Source organism: Podarcis filfolensis (assembly GCF_964270895.1).
Source record: "Podarcis filfolensis genome assembly, chromosome: Z".
NCBI lineage: Eukaryota > Metazoa > Chordata > Lepidosauria > Squamata > Lacertidae > Podarcis > Podarcis filfolensis.
In genome coordinates, this window is record NC_139617.1 from 18,621,359 (window position 1) to 18,640,854 (window position 19,496).

The following is a 19,496-nucleotide window of genomic DNA, read 5'->3' on the forward strand; positions in this document are numbered from 1 at the left end:
CCAAGAGATCAGTAGCAGCCTGGACAATCTCTTGGTAAAATGTAGGCCAAGGTGAGGTGAACAGAAAGCCAGGCAGCTGCTCCCTCCCCACAAAAGCAGGGGCTGTGGGGTTCTTGAACCCCAAAATCTGTGTTGAGTGAGGCTGGTGGGAGCCATAATCCCAAACATCTGGAGGGCACTGTGCTGGGGAAGGCTGGGTTAATCCCTCAGCAACACATCAATGAGTTTGGTTGAATGCCCCACAGCCAAAGAGATTGTCTCATCCACCACTGCCTACAGAATACGCTGGTTTTGAAAACTGAGGTCAGCAAGGACAAAAAGGCAAGACACAGAGGAGCACCAATGGAGCTCTTTAAACAGAGCTGTGAAAGGCGGCTATTTATGGCAGAACACAACATACTGGACAAACATCAGCCGGTTTTGCCTCGTGGCTTGCTCCGAAGAAAGGCAGCATGGTTTTTCTCCAGTTTCTACGCTTTGTTAAATTGTTTAGAGAGGAAAACTTCCTCCCTTCAAAATAAGGGGAAAGATTCAGTTGTGTTGAGTGATAGTTTTTTGTTTAGTTTTAGAGTTTTGTTTTCATTTTGTTTATTAAATGAAATAAAATATAAAGTGTAAACATATTGAGTTTGGTCATGGGATCTGCAAAAAAATGTTGCAGTGTGGAATGATGCCAGGGTTCTTGCCAGTCAGTTATCTGATCTTCCAGAATATTCCTTTCTTCATTCCCATCCCTCCCACAGACACTCAGCCATGGGGGGGGGGGATAAAATGTTACTGAGGGCCACCAAAAAAAGGCCTTGAGGGCCACATGTGGGCCACATATTGGAACACCCTGCTCTAGCAATAATGTGTGGGGTCGTAGGAAGGGGATGTGGGGTTGCAGGGGATGTGGAAGTTTCAGATGCTTTGGGGTTTGTGAGGTTCTGGATGTGAGGGAGTAATAGGTGTGTTTTACCGAGGTTTGTGTTGGTATGTGGGGTTGTATTTGTATGCATTGGAGTCTGTGGGGTTGCAGGTGTGTGTTGCAGTATGATATATTATGGGGAAATTTTGTCAAGGGGCTGTTTTTTCCAGTTCTTTGTGTGTCTGAGCATCACCAGTGTGTGGAAAGGGTATTTCATGGTACCCATGACAGTTTATTAGATTTCTAAATGTGCCCCTGGGCCCTCAAAAATGGGAGTATCTTAGTATACTGAAAGTGCCTGAGAGAAGGTATCACACACACCCCAGAAAACCCCTCAAATCTAGGAGTGATATATTAAATAAGCGACCTCTTAAACCACTACAGGAAAATCTCCGGCTTGTTTCCTGTAATAGAAACTCTGGTAGCTGTGGAGTTGCACTCAAAGAACAGAAGTTATTCTGGGATGTTTCTCAGAGAGTCAGGGCAACATCTGGCTTCCTTGATATACCAGAGGAGAAGGTGGTGTGTTGCTCTTTGATAGCCCAACATTGCTGACTCACGCCTGGAACCTGGTAGGCCTCTGTGGAAATCCCCCCCACCCCATGGGGTCAGTCTGCACACCTCAAAGCTCCTGGCTTAAATAGTTTGGAGGAAGGAAGGAAAGTGACGGGGGTGAACTCATAGCCAAGTGACATACAGTCCTGGAGAGGGACTCATCTTCACGGCTGCCTGGAGAAAAACTCTGTACTGTCAGAACTCCCACCTGCTTCCCTGTGGACATTTGTTGAGAGACAACCAGAGCGAAATAACTGTTCACCAGCAGTGTTTTGCGGGCAGAAGAAGAGACGATGGCAAGTCGACTTCGTAGCCCCCTGAAGGAACCGGAGATTGAGCTCTTTGTCAAGGTAAGGGTTGGACTAATTCATGGTGAAGCTTTGGGGCAGAAGCCGGTCAGGAAAATATGTTTAGTAATCGGACCTTCAACAAAAGCCCTGGGGTGTTTTTGCATCAGCCTCAGATCAGCTGCTGCTTTCCCTTCTTCCCAGAATGAATAGGAAGGTCCCCAAATGCAGTTGGGCTGGCTTAGTTAAGTGAAATAATCCTGTAAGACTTATAGGAGTCATTCAACTAAGTTTTACTCACCGAAGACCTCTTTGTTTGTTTTTTTATTAAAGATTTTCTTGATTTACAAAAGTGTTTGCAATGTCTCTCTCTCGTATTCCCCCCCCCCCATGTAACATTTTTACAAATCAGTTTCATTTGTTGAGACATTAGGAAGAAAAGGGGGAAGGAGGTGGATGGGGGGAAGATGGATGGGGGTGGGGTCTTGTGGCGATGTTTCTATTTTACTTACTAAATGTAGGGTTTGGTGTCAGCGTTGCTTGTGCAGGTTCTTTGCTGTTCGCTTGTGTTCCTTTGGTGGTGAGAGAGGTTGGGGTTGGCCTAGGGTGTGGCTGTTCATTTGTGGTTGGCTGTGGTGGTCTTTGTTTTCATGTGTGAGTGGGATGGGTGGGTGTTTTGGATCAGGTTAGCCATATTGATTTGTATTCTTTTGGTGGATTTTTGTCACTGTCTTGTTGGGCTACATATGTGATAAAGGGGAGCCATACCGGGGTGAAAGTGTCTTCTTCTATTTGTTCCCGTGTCAGTTTCAGTTTATTGGTTAATTTTTCTAGTAAGGCTGTTTCCCATAGTATTTGGTACCATTGGTCCATACTTATTCCTGACAGGTCTCTCCAGTGTCTGGTTATGATGCTTCTAGCTGCTGAGAGTAGGTGGGTTATGAGTTCTTTGTGGTGTAAATGGGCATTGTTGTCTTGGAAGATGTTTAGTAGGGTCATTTCTGGGGTGATTTCTAATACTTGCTTGGTTATTTTACTTATTTCTCATATGGTTGTTGTCCAGAATAGTTGGATTTTGGGGCACTCCTACCACATGTGGAAGTATGTGCCTCGCAGAAGACCTGTTGAAATTAATGCAGCAAATTTGGGCTCCATCTGTACTATCCATTTAAAGTGGTTTCAACATTCACAGCTTCTCCCAAAGAATCCTGGGAACTGTAGTTTGTTAAGGGCGCTGAGAGTGTTCGGAGACCTTTATCCCCATCATGGGGCTACAATTTCTTGAGTGGCTTAACAATCATCCCTCTTCCAGGGAACTCTGAAAACTGTAGATCTGTGCGGGGAACAGTAGATCCCTTAACAACTCTCAGCATCTTAGTTGAGTACCATCCACTTAGTCCAGAGTTTAAGATTAGCTTAACTGTGCCACTGCATTAATGTGCTATGTTCCTATGTGTTTGTGCACTTCTTTGTGCTTATAAATAGCCTGTCTGACACACCGAAGTTTTGGTTGCATGCTTGGGTGTGACCAGTTCACAGACCCAAAAGTTTGGACTTGCTTGGATTTGCACAACACTGAAGATTTAGTGTACTGATGTGTACACAGTGCACCCACGGGAGCCAGGTACACACCATACATTTAAAGCCAATTTGCCTCCTAAAGAATCCTGGAAACTGTAGCTTGTTCAGGGTGCTGGGTTGTAGCTCTGTAAGGGATAAACTACAGTTCCCATGCTTCTTTGGTGTCTGTGCTTTAAATGTATGTTGCATGTGCAACCAGAGTCTGCCTCCACCACAGATTCATGCCACAGATTCCACATTGTTTGCTTGGCTTTCGGTGTTTTCAGAAGCTTAGTTAGTTTGGGGACCAGCGTGGGGAGAGGCAGTGCTCCTCTCAGGAAGTTGTTGTGCCTGACGTTCACCCTTAACTTATCAGCCCTGTCACAGAGATCTGTCCCATAGTAAATGTGAATGTTTTTACAGGATACAGATAAGAACTGTGCAGTGCCCAAAAAATGGCTGCAGTATATTTTCGTTGTTGTTGTTGTTGTTATTCTTTTAAGGCTATATCTTTCAGCCTCTCTTGCTAAGGCTTTGTGCAAACTGTACCATTAAAGCACATTCGAAGCCCATTCTTCCCTCACATACCGTATTTTTCGCACCAGACCACAAGACGCAGCTAGTTTTCAGAGGAGGAAAACAAGAAAAAAAATATTCTGAATCTCAGAAGCCAGAACAGCAAGAGGGATCACTGCGCAGTGAAAGCAGCAGTCCCTCTTGCTGTTCTGGCTTCTGGGATAGCTGTGCAGCCTGCATTTGCTCCATAAGACGCGCACACATTTCCCCTTACTTTTTAGGAGGAAAAAAGTGAGTCTTATAGAGCAAAAAATACGGTACTTCAGGGCATTGTGGTTTGTGAAGGGTGGCTGAGAATTATAACTGAAAGATCGATAGAAGAGTTCTGTGTGAGAGACAGAATAGAATGGTTTTTCCTCAAGGTGTGAGGCTGAGAAAGCTGGGAGCTGTCCCAGGTGGAAGCTGGGAAGACATGGATCTCTGTGAATTGAAGTCTAAGACAGAAGGTTGATAGAATATTAAAAAATTCGTTTATATGTTGTGTGTTGCTTTTTTCTTTTTCCTCTCTCTTTCCTTTTCCTTTTTATTCTTTTGCTCTCTTTAGATATTTCCTTTGTTTGGTTTTTATTGTGTTATATGTGGAAAACCTTTTAATAACATTGTTTGTTTAAAAAAGAAAAAAGAATTGTAACTCTGTGAGGGGTGAACTACAGTGCCCAGAATTCCTTGAGGGAAAGAATGTGCTTCGAATATGCTCCAGAGTTATAGTGTGGGCACAGCTTGAGTCTTTAAGGTGCATACACGATACATTAAAGCACATTTAAAGCACACATATCCAAAAAGACGTCTGGGCACTGTTAGGGGTTTCTAAGAATTGTAATTCTGTGAGGGGTGAACTACAGAGCCAAGAGTCTGAAACAAGAATGTGTTTCAAATGTACTTTGAAGGTATAGCCTAAGCTACGGCTGTACTATAGATTACAAGTGTAACCGGTAATGAAATGTTGCAGCAGAGGTAGGAACTGAATCACAGAATCGTAGAATTTAGAATTTTTGACTTGGAAGGGACCTCAAGGGTCATCTAGTCCAACCCCCTAACCTAAAGCATCCATGACAAATGGCCATCAAACCTATGCTTAAAAACCTCCAAGGAAGGAGAATCCTCAACAATTGCAGGACCACAGGTTCCCCATCCCTACCTTGTAATGTATTGGTCTTGTTAAGGGTTCATGCTGACCATATTACAAGATGTAACTGCATCTTGCAGTTGTTGCTGGACTATAACTCTCATCAGGCAATTCACTTTGCATTTAAAAGCGAATCCATCAAATCTGAAAGAACACGTGAACCGAAACACAGCTATTCTTCGAAACCAGACCATGTTTACAATAATTTTTTTTAAAAAATGCATACGTTAGAGGAAAGTGTACATTAAATTAATATATTAGTGTAAATAACAAAGAAAAATGCATTGCATTAGGGGAAATTGCTTGCAAAGATGTGTATTTAGTAAAAACTGCATATTAAAAAGTGTGTATTAGGAGAAATGCTGGCACATTATCACAATGAATCTTTTTTTTAATCGCAACTTTCTGCAAAATGTGGAGAACTCAATTTAAGTTTTGAAAAATGAGAAACAAAGAGAACTGAAATTGACGTTTTGCTGAAACTAAGCAGTATACAAGGGGTGTGCAATTTCTTTGCCCCTGAGGGCCAGTTGCAGGCAACAGTGGTTGCTGGAGAGCAACCCATCAGTACATTGATATAGTATTACTGGTCTACCTTGCAGGAGCATTGTAAAGATTGCTGACATCACCTCTCTGAAGTGCTACAGCTTCATTTATCTTAACAAATCATAATTAAGGTACCAGAGGTTGGGTTTCATGGTCCATTCTCTTAACAATGCCCCTGGTTGGTGGATCTCTGGGTTCTAGTAGAAAAACAAAGTACACCCCATAATACTAAAACCAGTCTAGGCCTGACATAAGCGGTGTTTAAACATCATATTTAATAAGTGTACATTTTGTGCACCTGGGAACACAGTGCTTGAGCTGTGTGCTCCTGTACATGTAACATCCAAATAGGTAAAGGTAAAGGGACCCCTGACCATTAGATCCAGTCGTGACCGACTCTGGGGTTGCGGCGCTCATCTCGCTTTATTGGCCGAGGGAGCCAGCGTACAGCATCCAAGTCATGCGGCCAGCATGACTAAGCTGCTTCTGGTGAACCAGAGCAGCGCACGGAAACGCCGTTTACCTTCCCACCAGAGCGGTACCTATTTATCTACTTGCACTTTGACGTGCTTTCGAACTGCTAGGTTGGCAGGAGCAGGGATCGAACAATGGGAGCTCACCCCATTGCGGGGATTCGAACCGCCGACCTTCTGATCGGCAAGCCCTAGGCTCTGTGGTTTAACCCACAGCGCCACCCGTGTCCCCAACATCCAAATACTTTCACACAAATACTTGTCCACATGTAGGGACAACTTGTCCCTCTGTTCAGTGTAACGTGTGAACGAGCCTATATTGGGAAAGTAGGAAGCTGCCAGGTGACTGTTTCTTTTCTTTTTCTTCATTTTCTGAAAATAAGTTTCTATACCTTAGTGTTGTACAGGAGAGTGGTTTCAAACTAAAGCAGGCTAACATGATTGTGCGAAGTTATTTCCACATCAAATCTCAAGAGTTCAAAGAGGGTGTTGTTGTGGGGAAAACACAGATTTGATCTCTGGAAAAGATGAATAGGCTCCTTAGCTTCACTAATGAAAAGAAACAGAAATAAAAGGATGGGGATTATTGTTATGGAAAGCTTTAGTGTATTATTTCCTCCACACCTTCCCTCTTGAGGTTTTCCCTGGCCAGTGTGCAGACTCCCTTCCTGTTGGGCTACAATACCAAAGCACTGTCATTCTCCTTCCAGGTTTCCCAACCAAGAGTTCTGTGTATTTTCCTTTATCTCACTTCCCGAGGCCCTGACAGCCACAGGCCAAGAAGATAATGTTTTGCCACAATAGACTGGCAAAGAACACCAAGGGCTTTCAGTATTGCTTTCACCCCGATACAGCTCCCACCTAAGGAAACGGAAGCAATGTACGGTTTCATTTGAAAGCAAGAGAAAGAAAATAAATAATGCCAGCTTCCAGCTAAGCGGCACCTCCCAGGGTTTGAGATGGGGTGGGCTTAGCCTGGTGATCTATTCATGAGAGCTACTCAGTGGTGACTGCTGTCTGTTGCGCCTGGGGTGGGGGGCAAGGGGCATGGCAGCTGGTGGCAGGATAAGGGCAGATCCACACCATGCATTTAAAACACATCCAACACGCGTCCAAAGCACATGGCTTACCTCAAAGAATCCCAGAAACTGTTACGGGAAATGCCCCTCACAGAGCGGCAATTCCCAGCACCCTTAAAAAACAACAGTTCCCAGGATGCTTTGGGAGAAGTCACATGTTTTAAATGTATGGTGTGGAGTCCTGCTCGACGTCAGGACTCAGGAATAACAGCAAGCAAAGCTAAGGGCATAATTTGCTGCTGCAACAAAACAGTTCCCAAAACCCATTTCAACGTGGTATGAGATTTGGAGACTGGAAACTTGCTCAAGAATCGGAGTCTAGGCTACAGTTCTGTGCAAGTTTGCATTGGAGTAAGCCTCAATGGAACTTTAATCTGAGTAGCTGCATAGGAATGAGTACCATGTCCCAGCAATGACTCCGTTTCTCAGGTAGCTGGAGAAAGAGAGCTAGGCTGCTACACTTTAGTTGTGTAGAGGAGCGCATTTCAGTAGCTGCAGCTTGCATAACAGGCTACAGCTTCCAAGAGTTCATTCTTCCATACATCCATTAAAATTGCAGGAGCCACCTGTCCTATTTGCATCTGGAACCCGTCTTTCTCTCCCTCACACACTCAATTCCTGCCTTCATCTGTTCCCTCGCCCCAACATAGTAATATTACATGGACGCAGGTGGCACTGTGGGTTAAACCAGAGTCTAGGGCTTGTTGATCAGAAGGTCAGTGGTTCGAATCCCCGCAACGAGGTGAGCTCCCGTTGCTCGGTCCCTGCTTCTGCCAACCTAGCAATTCGAAAGCACGTTAAAGTGCAAGGAGATAAATAGGTACCGCTCCGGCGGGAAGGTAAACGGCGTTTCCGTGTGCTGCTCTGATTCGCCAGAAGCAGCTTAGTCATGCTGGCCACATGACCCGGAAGCTGTATGCCGGCTCCCTCGGCCAATAAAGCGAGATGAGTGCCACAACCCCAGAGTCGTCCGCGACTGGACCTAATGGTCAGGGGTCCCTTTACTTTTACATTTACATGGAAATAAGACCCACAGAACTCAGTGGGACTGACATCTGAGTAGATGCCCATACGTGTACATATTATGTGAAAATGACACATAATTTAATTCTAGTTGAGGGTGCATTCATCTTGATTTGTTTGCAGGAGTATTAGATAGTGGTTGCATATACAACATACATGTAAAGTACTTTTAAAGCACATGACTCCCCCCCCCCCTGAATCCTGGGAACTGCAGCTTACTTCTCACAGAGCTATAGTTGACAAAACTCTTAGCAAATTATAGTTGCCAGGATTTTTTTGAAGAAGGTCAGGTGTTTTAAATGTACTTTAAATGTATTTATTAAATTTCTATACTGCCCATCTCAGGATCACTGGGCAGCTTACAATATAAAAACACCAAAATACATACCATAATAACAAACAGGTTAGATGATGTTGCATCAAAACCAAAACCAAGTGTTATCCCACACTTTCCAGTTCATTTTCTCCATCACTTTCCTTATTGCAAAAAGTCCAATGTTGCGGGGAAGTGTGTTTGTTGCAGAAGATCTCCCCATCAGCTATAACTATGCAACCTGTATTTGCTGGTATGCAAATGAATCCCATCCAGAAATACTGACAATGCACCCTTAATCACTGCCTCAGGTTGCCATACTTAGAGTTTCCTCTAGAGTTAATGTAGTGGTAAAAACTACTGATATTTAAATCTCACCTCTCCTGTGGCCAGCACCTCTCTCACCCCTTTCTCCAAAATACTGGGATACCGACACTGACCTCCTTTATGGCGTTACTATGATGGATGTAAAGTGAGAGGAGGTGAACTCTCCATCCCTGGGGCTATTTGAGCAAAGGGAAAACAGTCAGCTTCCAAGGATGCTGTAGTTGTATCTTGTACTTCAAATCCTGCATTAAATGGGGTGTGTAGATTTGATTACCTCTAAGCAGTGCTATTTTTCTGGAAAAAGAGGTGCCAGAACTCACCATAAACGTGTCCCTTGTTCTCTTATAATGGCAATGATGCCCACTTAAGAGGTGCCGGAACAGAGTTCCAGCAAGTTCCAGCTGGAGGGGGGGGCGGAAACCTGCTTCTAAGGCCCCATTCAGCTCTAAAATTCTAAGTTCTGTGAACACCCAACACTAAATAAATAAAGCATTTTTTAACCACCGTTTTCCACAAAGCAGCTGCCAGCATGATCTGAGACTTCTCTGTTGCATGTGCACCGTATAACGCAGAAAATTAGCTGTTTAGAACTGCCAGAATCTTTCCTTGTCGGGGTGTTTGTGTGTGTTGTGAAGCTCCTCTCATAGAGGGATGGCCAATAAGTGCTTCCCATTCTGCCTCTTAACTGCAGGCTGGCTTAGATGGAGAGAACATTGGGAACTGCCCCTTCTGCCAAAGCCTCTTCATGGTCTTGTGGCTCAAAGGCGTCCGGTTCAACGTGACAACAGTTGATATGACCAGGTAAGAGGATGGAGGTGGACCTCTGCACCCTTCATGCTTCACAAAAGATTAGAGAAATTCCAAGACCTGCAGTTTGGCAGCATCTTTATTAGGAACATTTATATATATATATATATATATATATATATATATAAATGTTCACATAATAGTGAACAAGCTTCTGAGTTCTCGAGAATTGTTAATCAGGCAGAACTGGTTAAACAAAGCAGAGAGGTGGGTGGCTGGGGGAAGAAAGGAAAAAACATTGTATTGTAGCCATAAGGTCTGCATCTTTCTAGATGAAACTTCTTTTAAAGTCTGTGCATCTATCTACACACACACACACACACACACACTGTCTGTCATAGAGGCAAACATCTATATTCCAATCAGGCAAAAACACTCAAGGATGATGCAAAGCAGTTTCGGTGGGGGTGTCAACCTGGGAAGTGGGTGTGGCCTGGGGATAATCCCCAAGGCCAGATAGAGAAGCCTGGAGGGGTGCATTTGGCCCTCAGGCCTGAGGTTCCTTGCAATACCCAGTTAACTTTTGGGATGCAGGGCCTTTGTTGCAGTGATAGCCACGTGGAGATAGATGCACAGTCTTTAAAAGAAGCTTAGAGGAGTGGCTACTAGCCATGATATCTAAATGGTCCATTTAGGCTCCAATATAGGCAGAATACCTCCAATATAGGCAGAAGGACACCCTTTTCCTTTTCCTTTCCTTCTTCTGTTGACCCCCATTGTTTAGGAAACCTGAAGAGCTAAAGGACCTGGCCCCTGGGACCAGGCCTCCGTTCATGGTGTTCAACAAGGAGCTGAAAACAGACTTCCTGAAGATTGAAGACTTTCTGGAGCAGACTCTTCCACCACCCAAGTACCTCAATATTTAACATCTTAGGCTCCTTTCATTTCCTCCTAGATACATATCCCTCTGAAAATGTTATGTTAGCCCCTTTGCTCTGATTTCAGATGTTATTTCGGTTGTGCAGAAAAAGCACTTGATGCATGTACAGAGGCACTCTTTTCTTCTGTGCAATGCCAGGTGCTGAGGCAGAATCCTGTTGCATTTTCCATGCACAATGTAGAGAAACTGCCTTCCTCTAATCGATCACCTGTAAAAGCTGTATCCTGTCAATTCAAACTAAGCAGGGAAATTCAAGCTGTGGTCTTATCTATTGGGTTATTTAAGTCTGTTTGACTGTCCCTTTCACTCTGACCGAATGTGCAATGCTCCCTAAATGAACCAGGAGGATAGGTTTTGCAACCACCACCTTTGGCAGGGCTTAAAGTGTATTTAACAGGTGTGAAGCACATAGAAAGGCATTGAATAAAGTATTCCCTATCATGGTGCTGTCGCTGAGGGAGAAAGCTGCATCTGTTGAGGTTTTACCTGTGCTGCCATGGTTAAAGGGACAGAAGCCTTATTACCTGCAGATGAGGGGCTGTGGGATGCTGGCAGTGAGGAACAGATAAAAAAAGGCTGGTCACAGCTGCACCATGCATTTAAAACACTATTCTCCCACTTTAATAGATGTGGGGAATCCTGGGAACTGTACTGTGTTAAGGGTGCTGTTAATAAGCTACAGTTTGCATGGATGGTAAAGTGGTATAACAGTGCTTTCAGTGTATGGTGTGGATGTGACTAGAATCAGGAACTTGCATCAGTCAGACCTTGGAAATAAACACGGCTTGTGCTGCATGCTCTACCCTTTTTATAAACAGAAGAGGTATAAATAGATTTATTTATAACACACCATATAAAAGCACTCCTTCGTCCAAAGAATATCGCAACATTCTATTGTTGGGGCAAGGAGAATAAGTCACTATTATATCAGGCTCCTCCCATGTACTGTAGGAAGCCCATGGCAGCCCTTACAGCGTCTATTTTCTTTCGGCCACTGGGAAATGGTTGCGCCATCGTAATCATTTGTGTTTCGAGAAAGATATAAGGGTGCAGGAGCAAACACACAGGCAGGCCTTGCTAGCCCAACACGTAATGTCAGTCTACTTGGGATTTTTTTATTTAGGAAATCCAGCTCCCCGGGTGAAACCAAAAACTCATTTCTGAGTGCTTCCAAACACCCTGTTTATGGAGCATTCACCCTAATATGTATGCACGGAGATTAGTGAATATTGGCTACTTAATGAGCATCCATCTTGCTTTGTTTGTAGGGAGGTCAGATGACGTTGCATCAGAGTAAGTGTTGTCCTATACTTCCCAGTGCATTTCCCTATTCCTTTCCTTACTGCAGAAAGTCTGATCTTTCAGAGAACTGGGTTTTTTGTGAAAGGTCTCCCAGTTACACAGCTTGATTTTGCTGGTATGTGGTTGAATCCCACCAAAAATTAGCAACGGTCTGGAAGTGCCTCCACCCTTTTCCTGTTGTTTTTCTTTCTGTCCTCACCAGACAAAACTGGTTTTTGCTTCCACCGTGGCAGGGATGTGTGACTCAAGGCAGGGCCTGCCCTACCACAAGGCACACTGAGGCTACTGCCTCAAGCAGCAGACACTGGTGAGCAGTGGTAGCTGCTCTCTGGTTGTTCCCTCCAAATCCACTGGCCTTTCTCGTCTGATGATGGGGCAGACCGGTGCATGCTTCTTGGCCTGCCATGCTCCCCCTCAAGCTGATTTGATGCCTTCAGGTGTGCTGAGAGGATTCTGGCCTGTCATCAGGACTGAAGTAATAAGAATCAATTGCCAATCTAGTTGGATTCTCTACAAGGAATGCAGAGGGGGCAGCATTTTGTCCTTTGTCTTTGGACTAGTGAGCAGTGGCGTAGCGTGGGGGGTGCAGGGGGGGCCGGCCGCACCGGGCGCAACATCTGGGGTTAGGGCAAATCCATGGGTTAGGGGGCGCAAATCCACAGGTTAGGGGGCGCAAATTACTTGCCTTGCCCCGGGTGCTGACAACCCACGCTACGCCACTGCTAGTGAGTCCCACCATCTTTGATCCTTGACCATGATGGCTGGGGCTGATGGGAGTTGGAGTGCACAGGTTTCCCATCCCAAAATTTCCCAACCCCTGTACAGAAGGCGACAGCAACAGAGTCCAGAGCGACACAATTTTAGCTCCGCTAGGATGCTCACCAACGTGATAGCTGTGTCTTTCGGAATGTGAAATGAACATATGCAACTAAGCAACGACCTCTTGCAGGGGGTGGAGTGACCGTGATTTTGGCCTCCCGTTGAGAGACAGGGACTGCTTGTAAAACCCATCTGTTTCCCCACCAGGATCGGGGAGGAAGTGTATTGGCTGGAGAGATTAAAAAACAATAAAGGGAAGTTCTCTATCACTGCAGGGAAGAGAGGGGGGGGCATTGAGGAGGAGAGAGAAGGACACAGAGAGCCCCAAAGAAAGTGGAAGAGGCACAAAGAAGGTTGCAGATGGGAAGACTACATGCATGCCCCAGTGTTCAATTGTAGGGATGCAATGGCAGCGAAGTTCAAGAATTTATTTCCACCCCCACTCCCTTATGGGGTCTCTTTGCTCTTTAAAGGACTGTGCATCCATAGCCAAGCCAAGGGAAACGAGAGAGCTAAGGATAGGAGCATAGCCAAGATGCAGTCATAGTTGGCACGTGCTCTCTCAATTCTCTGGCCGCAGCTGCAGTAAACAGGAGGCACTTTAAAGGACTAATGCTCTGCAAAGGGTCTCCCTTGCAATTAGTCGCAAGCGCAAGAGAAACGCAGATGCTTTGCTGGCCGGGGCTGACGGGAGCTGGAGTCCAATGACACCCAGAGGGCCACAAGTACTGTATCCCAGCTCTAACCACTAGGCTGCAACGGTTCTTATCTTCTTGGGGAGAAAGAAAGTGTATGTCATTCTGAATCTAGTCTTTCAGGTGTCACACGAGAGTATAGATTACGCCCAGAGAACTATGCTGTTTTCATGTTCCACATCCCTTTGTTGTAAAAAAAAGAAAAAATCCCAAAAGACACTTTGGTGTCAAAATTTCAGCTTAAGACACTAAGGCATACCATCTATTTAAAGCATATTTAAACCACGTGATACTCCATAAAGAATCCTGGGCACTGTTGTTTATTAAGGGTGCTGGGAATTATAACTCAGTGAGGGACAAACTGCCGTTTCCAGGATTCTTTGGGGGAAATGATGTGCTTTAAATATATGGCCTGTCCACAACCTAAAAGGTCAGTGCCAAGGGCTCGAAGGAAATGCAAAGTATTACAGCAGCACCCTCTGCTGGTTGTAAGTTGCATTGCTGGTGCCTACAAGCTTTTCTCTTCCCACAAACCAGCACCAGAAAGGCGTTAACAGCTGTGCAGAGACTGAATGCTCAGCAAATTGCCAGCCCTGCCTGATCAAATTTTGTTGCCTACTAGCAAAGCTTATTTTTAAAAGGTCAGCATCATTGGGCTCCCAGTAGTGGCCCCCCACTGCCAACCCCTAGAGTCCTCTGACCCTGATGTTCCTCCTCCTTGATTTTGCTGCCTGCTCGCCTGTCTTCTCTAAAGCAGCAAGCAGGTGGGCTGAGCAAAGAGGCGGAGGAGGAGCTGCAGCAGCAGCAGCATCCTTTTCAGTGGTGATGCAAATTGGGCCAAGGAGTCCCTTGCGGGTTTCCTATGACCACTGCAAAAACAGGATGCAGGACTAGATGGGCCACTGGCCGGCCTGGTGCAGCAGCAGGGCTTTTTCTTATGTCATTTTCACAACACAAGCCAGCACACAGTGGCAAAAGCAACGAGGAGGTGGATGCCCAGACAGTGGTGGCTGAAGACATCTTGTGCAGGACTTACCCTCCCTGCAAAACTGAAGACAACACTTCCACTTAGATACAGGATTTCTCTGTACCATTTCAACAGTTGACATGAAGCTTCAGGGTTTAGCTTGCCTCTTAGAGTCCTAAGAATGAGGTGTAAAATCTTAGTAGGGAGAAGCCAGAATCAGGGGGGCAGGTTGTTTTCTGCTTAGCTTGAGAGATAACACTGTTTACTCAGCTACCAGGTATTTCCTGTAACCTGCCAGGTTCCACCTCCTGTTTCTGCTGGGTATCCCTAGCCTCCACCCCTACCCTACCAGACTCTGCCCCTTTTTACCCTACTGAAGTTTCAGAGAGCTTGTGTTGTACTCAGTTGTATGTCATGTCTCTAGAATACCTTGTTATGGTGTCCAGAATTGTGTCTCTTGTTCTTTCAAGCTCTTATGAGATAGGGTTCGAGACAATAAGATAAGCAAGTGGCTAGTTCAATGGAAGCATGAGAGTTCTGAGTTATTTTCCTGCAAATCTAAATTAACTCTGTACTTCTAATTAAGATACCCCCGGCTCACCCCACAAAACCAGGATTCTATGGCTGTTGGCAGGAACATTTTTGCCAAGTTCTCTGCGTACATCAAGAACCCCCACAAGGAAGCAAACAAAAGTAAGATTATTAAATTTATTTCCTTTGGGAAATATCTAGAATGAAATAAGCAAGGATAATACATAGGAGTGATGCTAATTGTATTATCATATTCATAAGAGGGGACTCAATAATCTGGGAGTCATGGCATTTATTTTAGGGGGGCAGGCTTCATGTTAGGGGGGACAGAACCGAGTTATCTGTGATGCAGTTGGTCAGTTAGTTAAGTATTTAAATTTATTTAATTGAATTTCTCCTTCCCAAAACGATACACGAACTAAAATACCGCTGTCCTTTGCCATGTGCACTTATCCAAATTTTGTGATGCCACTTTTTCAACCAAACAATGTTTACAAAAATGCACATATTAGGGCATAAAAACAAATACATTAGTGAGAATCATATTCAAAAGTGCATTACAGAAGTCTGTACATGAGTGAATATTGTGGGCAAAAAATGTGTTTACAAGAATAAATTTGCACTAAAATCCAGATTAATTTCCTCAAGGGTTTTTTAATTGGTTTTAATCACCAAATTGCCTGCACCACCTGCCCTGCCACCTCCACGGATGGCAGAGAACTGGCACTAGCATCAGCACTGATTTGGGGTGAGATCTTGTCAATTTCAAGTGAGATCTAAAATTCTCCATGAGATCTTGTCTGATTTCGGCAATATCTTGCCTGAAATTGGCAAGGTGTCAGCCAAAATCAGTGCTGATGCAGGCACCACTTCTCTGCCACTGACAGAAGCAATGAAAGGGTTGCCACCTGGGGGGCTTCCACCACCTGCGGTGGGTGCCTCACCCCATCTAATGGCTGGACCAGCCCTGATGGTTCAGCATAACTGGAAGCAACAAGCATCCCCATTCTCCTCCTGGCTGTGCCAGGGGTGGACAGAAGGAAAGGTGTTTGTGCAAGCCCAAGGCTTTCCTAGGCTTGTTCATGCTGAGCTATGGTATAGCTTGGCAGCCAAATGTAGCCATTATCTTGCCCATATGCAAAGCCCTTAAAATATAACAGCGTTGACATATTTCAGGGCAGTCCATCAATCAATAGATAAAATTGGTTAGAAAGCAAAAGTGAAATGATGGACTAAAACTGTTTAAATTGGACAAACACTTAAATTCGTGGCTGGTTCTTATGATTCAGATATGGAAAAGGCTTTGTTGAGAGAATTCAAACGCCTGGATGATTATTTAAGCACTCCACTCCCAGAGGAAATTGACCAAGATTGTGCAGAAGATGTGCTGGTCTCCAAGAGAAAGTTCCTAGATGGGAATTGGATGACATTAGCTGATTGCAACCTGCTTCCCAAACTCCACATAATCAAGGTGAGTACATTTCCCAGTATACTAAGCTGATGATGTCTGTTCCAGAGATCAAGGCTCAGTTCTCCAAGCGGCTGCTTATGGGTAGGGATGCAAGAAGGCATTTCCCGTTCTGCCCCATGTTTATTATTATTGTATTTTATTTTAGTTATTAAATTTATATACCACCTTTTCCTCCAAGGAGCTCAGGGTGGTGTACTTGGTTCACCAATCTGCATTGCATCCTCACAACAACTCCACAAGGTTGGTGGGGCTGGGAGACGGTGACTGGCCCAAGGTCACCCAGTGAGCTTCACAGCTAAATGGGGATTTGAACCCTGGTCTCCCAGGTCAGAGTTCAACACTCTTATACACCACATCTGTCACATACAGCAGTGTTTCTGTTCCACTGCAGCTTGTCTTCCACCCAAGATGTTGCTTGATTGCAGCCTTGACTTGAGATGGGCTAAATATTTGTCACTAGACCACATGATCAGAGTTTCCCAAATGCTGCCATACAACAAACATCTGCTTTCCATGCAGAATGTCCCAGATTCAGTCCCCAGCATCTCCAGGAAGGGAGTGGATGTCCTCCCTCTGAATCCCTGGAGTGCCACTGCCAGTCAGTGCAGGCAATATTGTGCTAGATAACCCAGTGGTCTGACTCAGTTTAAAGCAGTTTCCTCTGTTCCTCTGTGTAAGCTAAAGCACAGAGAGACTGTTGTCAACTTCTGTCAAGGTCAATCTCTCTATCTTAGCTACGTCTGGCATGACGTGCAGCTGGCCGGGCCCACACACTCCAGCAGGGCCCACCAGTGCTGATGGCTGCCCGAAGCCCCTCTCTGCAGTGGGTTCTGGGAGCCATTTAAAATTTCCCATGATGCCTTGGAGCGCCCAATGTTCTGCACTCTGGGCCACTGTAGGCAATTTAAAATGGCTGCCTCTTGGAACCAACCAGGCGCAGACATCTGCTCATTTCCCACTGGAATTCTACCACCAAGGAAGCTTGCTAAGGTGAGGTGCTGGATAATCCTGCCCAGGGATCATGCCAAACCTGGCACCAGCTTTAATCACCAATTAATTGCCCCAACTTTTCTCTCTCCTGAGCAACACTTTGTGCTTAAGAGTAAATCAGTCTCCAATTATTATTATTTCTCTACATCCATCCCTTCTCCTCAGATCGCTGCAAAAAAGTACCGCAACTTTGAGATCCCCTTGGAGATGACAGCAGTTTGGCGCTATCTTCACAACGCCTACGCCTGCGATGAGTTCAGTCACACCTGCCCAGCTGATGAGGAGATTGAACGCACCTATGCCACTGTGGCCAAGAAGATGAGCTAAGAGCCATATTCCATTCACATTGGCTCCTGGCATTTCCAACTCTCCTTCTTGAGAGGCTCATGTCAGCGAGTTCTTTTCATCATGCTGGCTTCAAGAGACACCCCTCACATTTGTTCTGGACACTCCACCACACTAGATCTAAAGGAGTTCTTCAAACTTTTTTAGGGAAAAAGAAGTCTCTTCATTCTGTCTGTTCTGTCACATCTGAGTGCCTTCTTCCCATGATGAGTTGCCCGGAAGTGCTATACATTCCACTTTGTGGTGGCAGAAGTAGCTAACAACCCATGACCTTTGGACATGGTTGGTATGTGGCAGTGGGGGGCTGGTGGCCATTGAGACTAGTATGGCGGGTAGCTGGGAGGCCAACAGTAGGTGGAGCCAGAGTTGATGGGTGGGGGCTGGGAAACATACACCTGTAAAATACCTTCTTGGGGCCGGTGAAGGCAATCATCACTAAATGCTGCCATTTTCTAACCACAACACTCCAGGTTCCCATTTGGCCCCATCTCAGCTGACAAGATTGTGCCCTAACTGTGCTGGTTGCCCGTCCCAGTTAATAGCTAATGATACTGTATGAGGGTAGTAGCAATGTTTGCAATGTAATCAAATATACAGGTATGTACCATGCACTGGGGAAAACAATTAAATATATCTCTGGCCCTCCTGTGGCACATTGGATCAGTGCGCCTGGCTGTTAACCAGAAGGTTGATGGTTTGAGGCCACCCAGGGACAGCTGTGGACAGGATCCCTACATTGCAGGGGAATGGACTACATAACCCTCAGGATCCTTCTAGCTCTACAGTTCTATGATTGTAAAGGATAAATTTCAGAGGAATAGCTGTGCTAGGTTTGTTGTAGCAAAACAAAAAACAAACACACACAGATGTCCTTATGGCACATTAAAGATTTAAGGCATGTATTGTTGCCTAATAAATGCACCTTGGCCAGAGCCCACTTCATCTCACATAGGAACATAGGAGGCTGCTTATTCTGAAAGTTGGGCCATTGATCCATCTTGCTCAGCATTGTCTGGGAGTGGGTCTTAGGTTTCAGGCAGGAGACGCTCCTAACCCTATCTCTTCCCATGAATGACCCTGGGCAAGCCTTTTGAAAGTATTGGTACTAATGCAAGTGGGAGGCAGACTGCCATTTACTCTGGTTTGGCCAGGAAGCTAGAGTTGGGCTGCCCGTCAAAGGAGGCAATATTACGCTAAATAGATAACTAGTCCGGTCTGGTCTGTGTCAGCTGACCATGGTCCCTTATGCCACAATAATGTGTATTAGTTTTTCAGGTGCCACAAAGGCACTTGCTGGTGTGCTTGTCTCTCAAGGAATCTCTTAGCCTTCTTCCATTGCACTAGAACAAGGAAACTTTCCACTTAAAAAAATAGATGTGCCAGTTTACTGTCTATTAAAAAAACATTTATTTTATATACAACTTTATAATAAACTTTATTTTATATACAACTTCCACAACTTGGCCTGGATATGTGTATGGAAAATCATGGCTGGAGACTGCTTGAGTATGATTGCTGCATGTCCCATGATGGAGGCAGGGCTGTCTTTAGCATATGCAGCGCCAGGGTGCAAAGATCCGCCCAGCGCCACCATCTTGCTGCTGCCGCCGCCACCACCTCCCGAGTAGTAATAAATGCTACTTTCACGAAGGGAAGACGGGTTATGTGGCTGAGGAAGGGAGGTGCTGCCTTCACGCAGGGGAGACAGGTGTGTGGCTGAGGGAGGGGGATCCTACATTCAGGCAGGGGAGACTGGGGTTGTGGGGTGAGGGAGCTAGATGCTGCCTTCACACAGGAGAGCCTGGGGGCAAAGGGGAGGCCAACCTGCACTGCTCCTCCTGGCACCGTTGCCATTGTCCTGTGCACTCCGCTTTCGGGGGAAGCAGGGGCTTCTCAGAGGGGGATTGGGGCCCGAGG

The 19,496-nt window shown here is 45.3% G+C and overlaps 2 protein-coding genes across 2 annotated transcripts in view; one reads left to right on the forward strand and one right to left on the reverse strand.

Annotated features, from left to right (window-relative positions):
• Positions 1-7,247, reverse strand: part of LOC310754270 (protein eva-1 homolog C-like) — a 24,811-nt gene extending 17,564 nt beyond the window's left edge. Inside the window, exon 1 of the mRNA XM_083596055.1 lies at positions 7,161-7,247. The gene's annotated coding sequence lies outside the window, so the exon portion shown is untranslated. The remainder of the gene's footprint in view (positions 1-7,160) is intronic.
• Positions 939-19,029, forward strand: LOC310754302 (chloride intracellular channel protein 2-like). Its single transcript, XM_083596127.1, has 6 exons — positions 939-1,812; positions 9,464-9,573; positions 10,304-10,429; positions 14,829-14,935; positions 16,063-16,244; positions 17,400-19,029. The coding sequence occupies exons 1-6, from the start codon at positions 1,756-1,758 to the stop codon at positions 17,559-17,561; spliced, it is 744 nt and encodes a 247-aa protein (XP_083452253.1). The 5' UTR covers positions 939-1,755; the 3' UTR covers positions 17,562-19,029.
• The last annotated feature ends 467 nt before the right edge of the window (positions 19,030-19,496 follow it).

What these genes read in the sequence shown, in the direction of transcription:
- LOC310754302 (XM_083596127.1), top strand. Translation starts at nt 1,756, where the DNA reads ATGGCAAGTCGACTTCGTAGCCCCCTGAAGGAACCGGAGATTGAGCTC. An exon ending in CCACAAGGAAGCAAACAAAA is followed by an intron (nt 14,936 to 16,062) that starts GTAAGATTATTA and finishes CTTATGATTCAG; the next exon opens with ATATGGAAAAGGCTTTGTTG. An exon ending in CCAAACTCCACATAATCAAG is followed by an intron (nt 16,245 to 17,399) that starts GTGAGTACATTT and finishes CCTTCTCCTCAG; the next exon opens with ATCGCTGCAAAAAAGTACCG.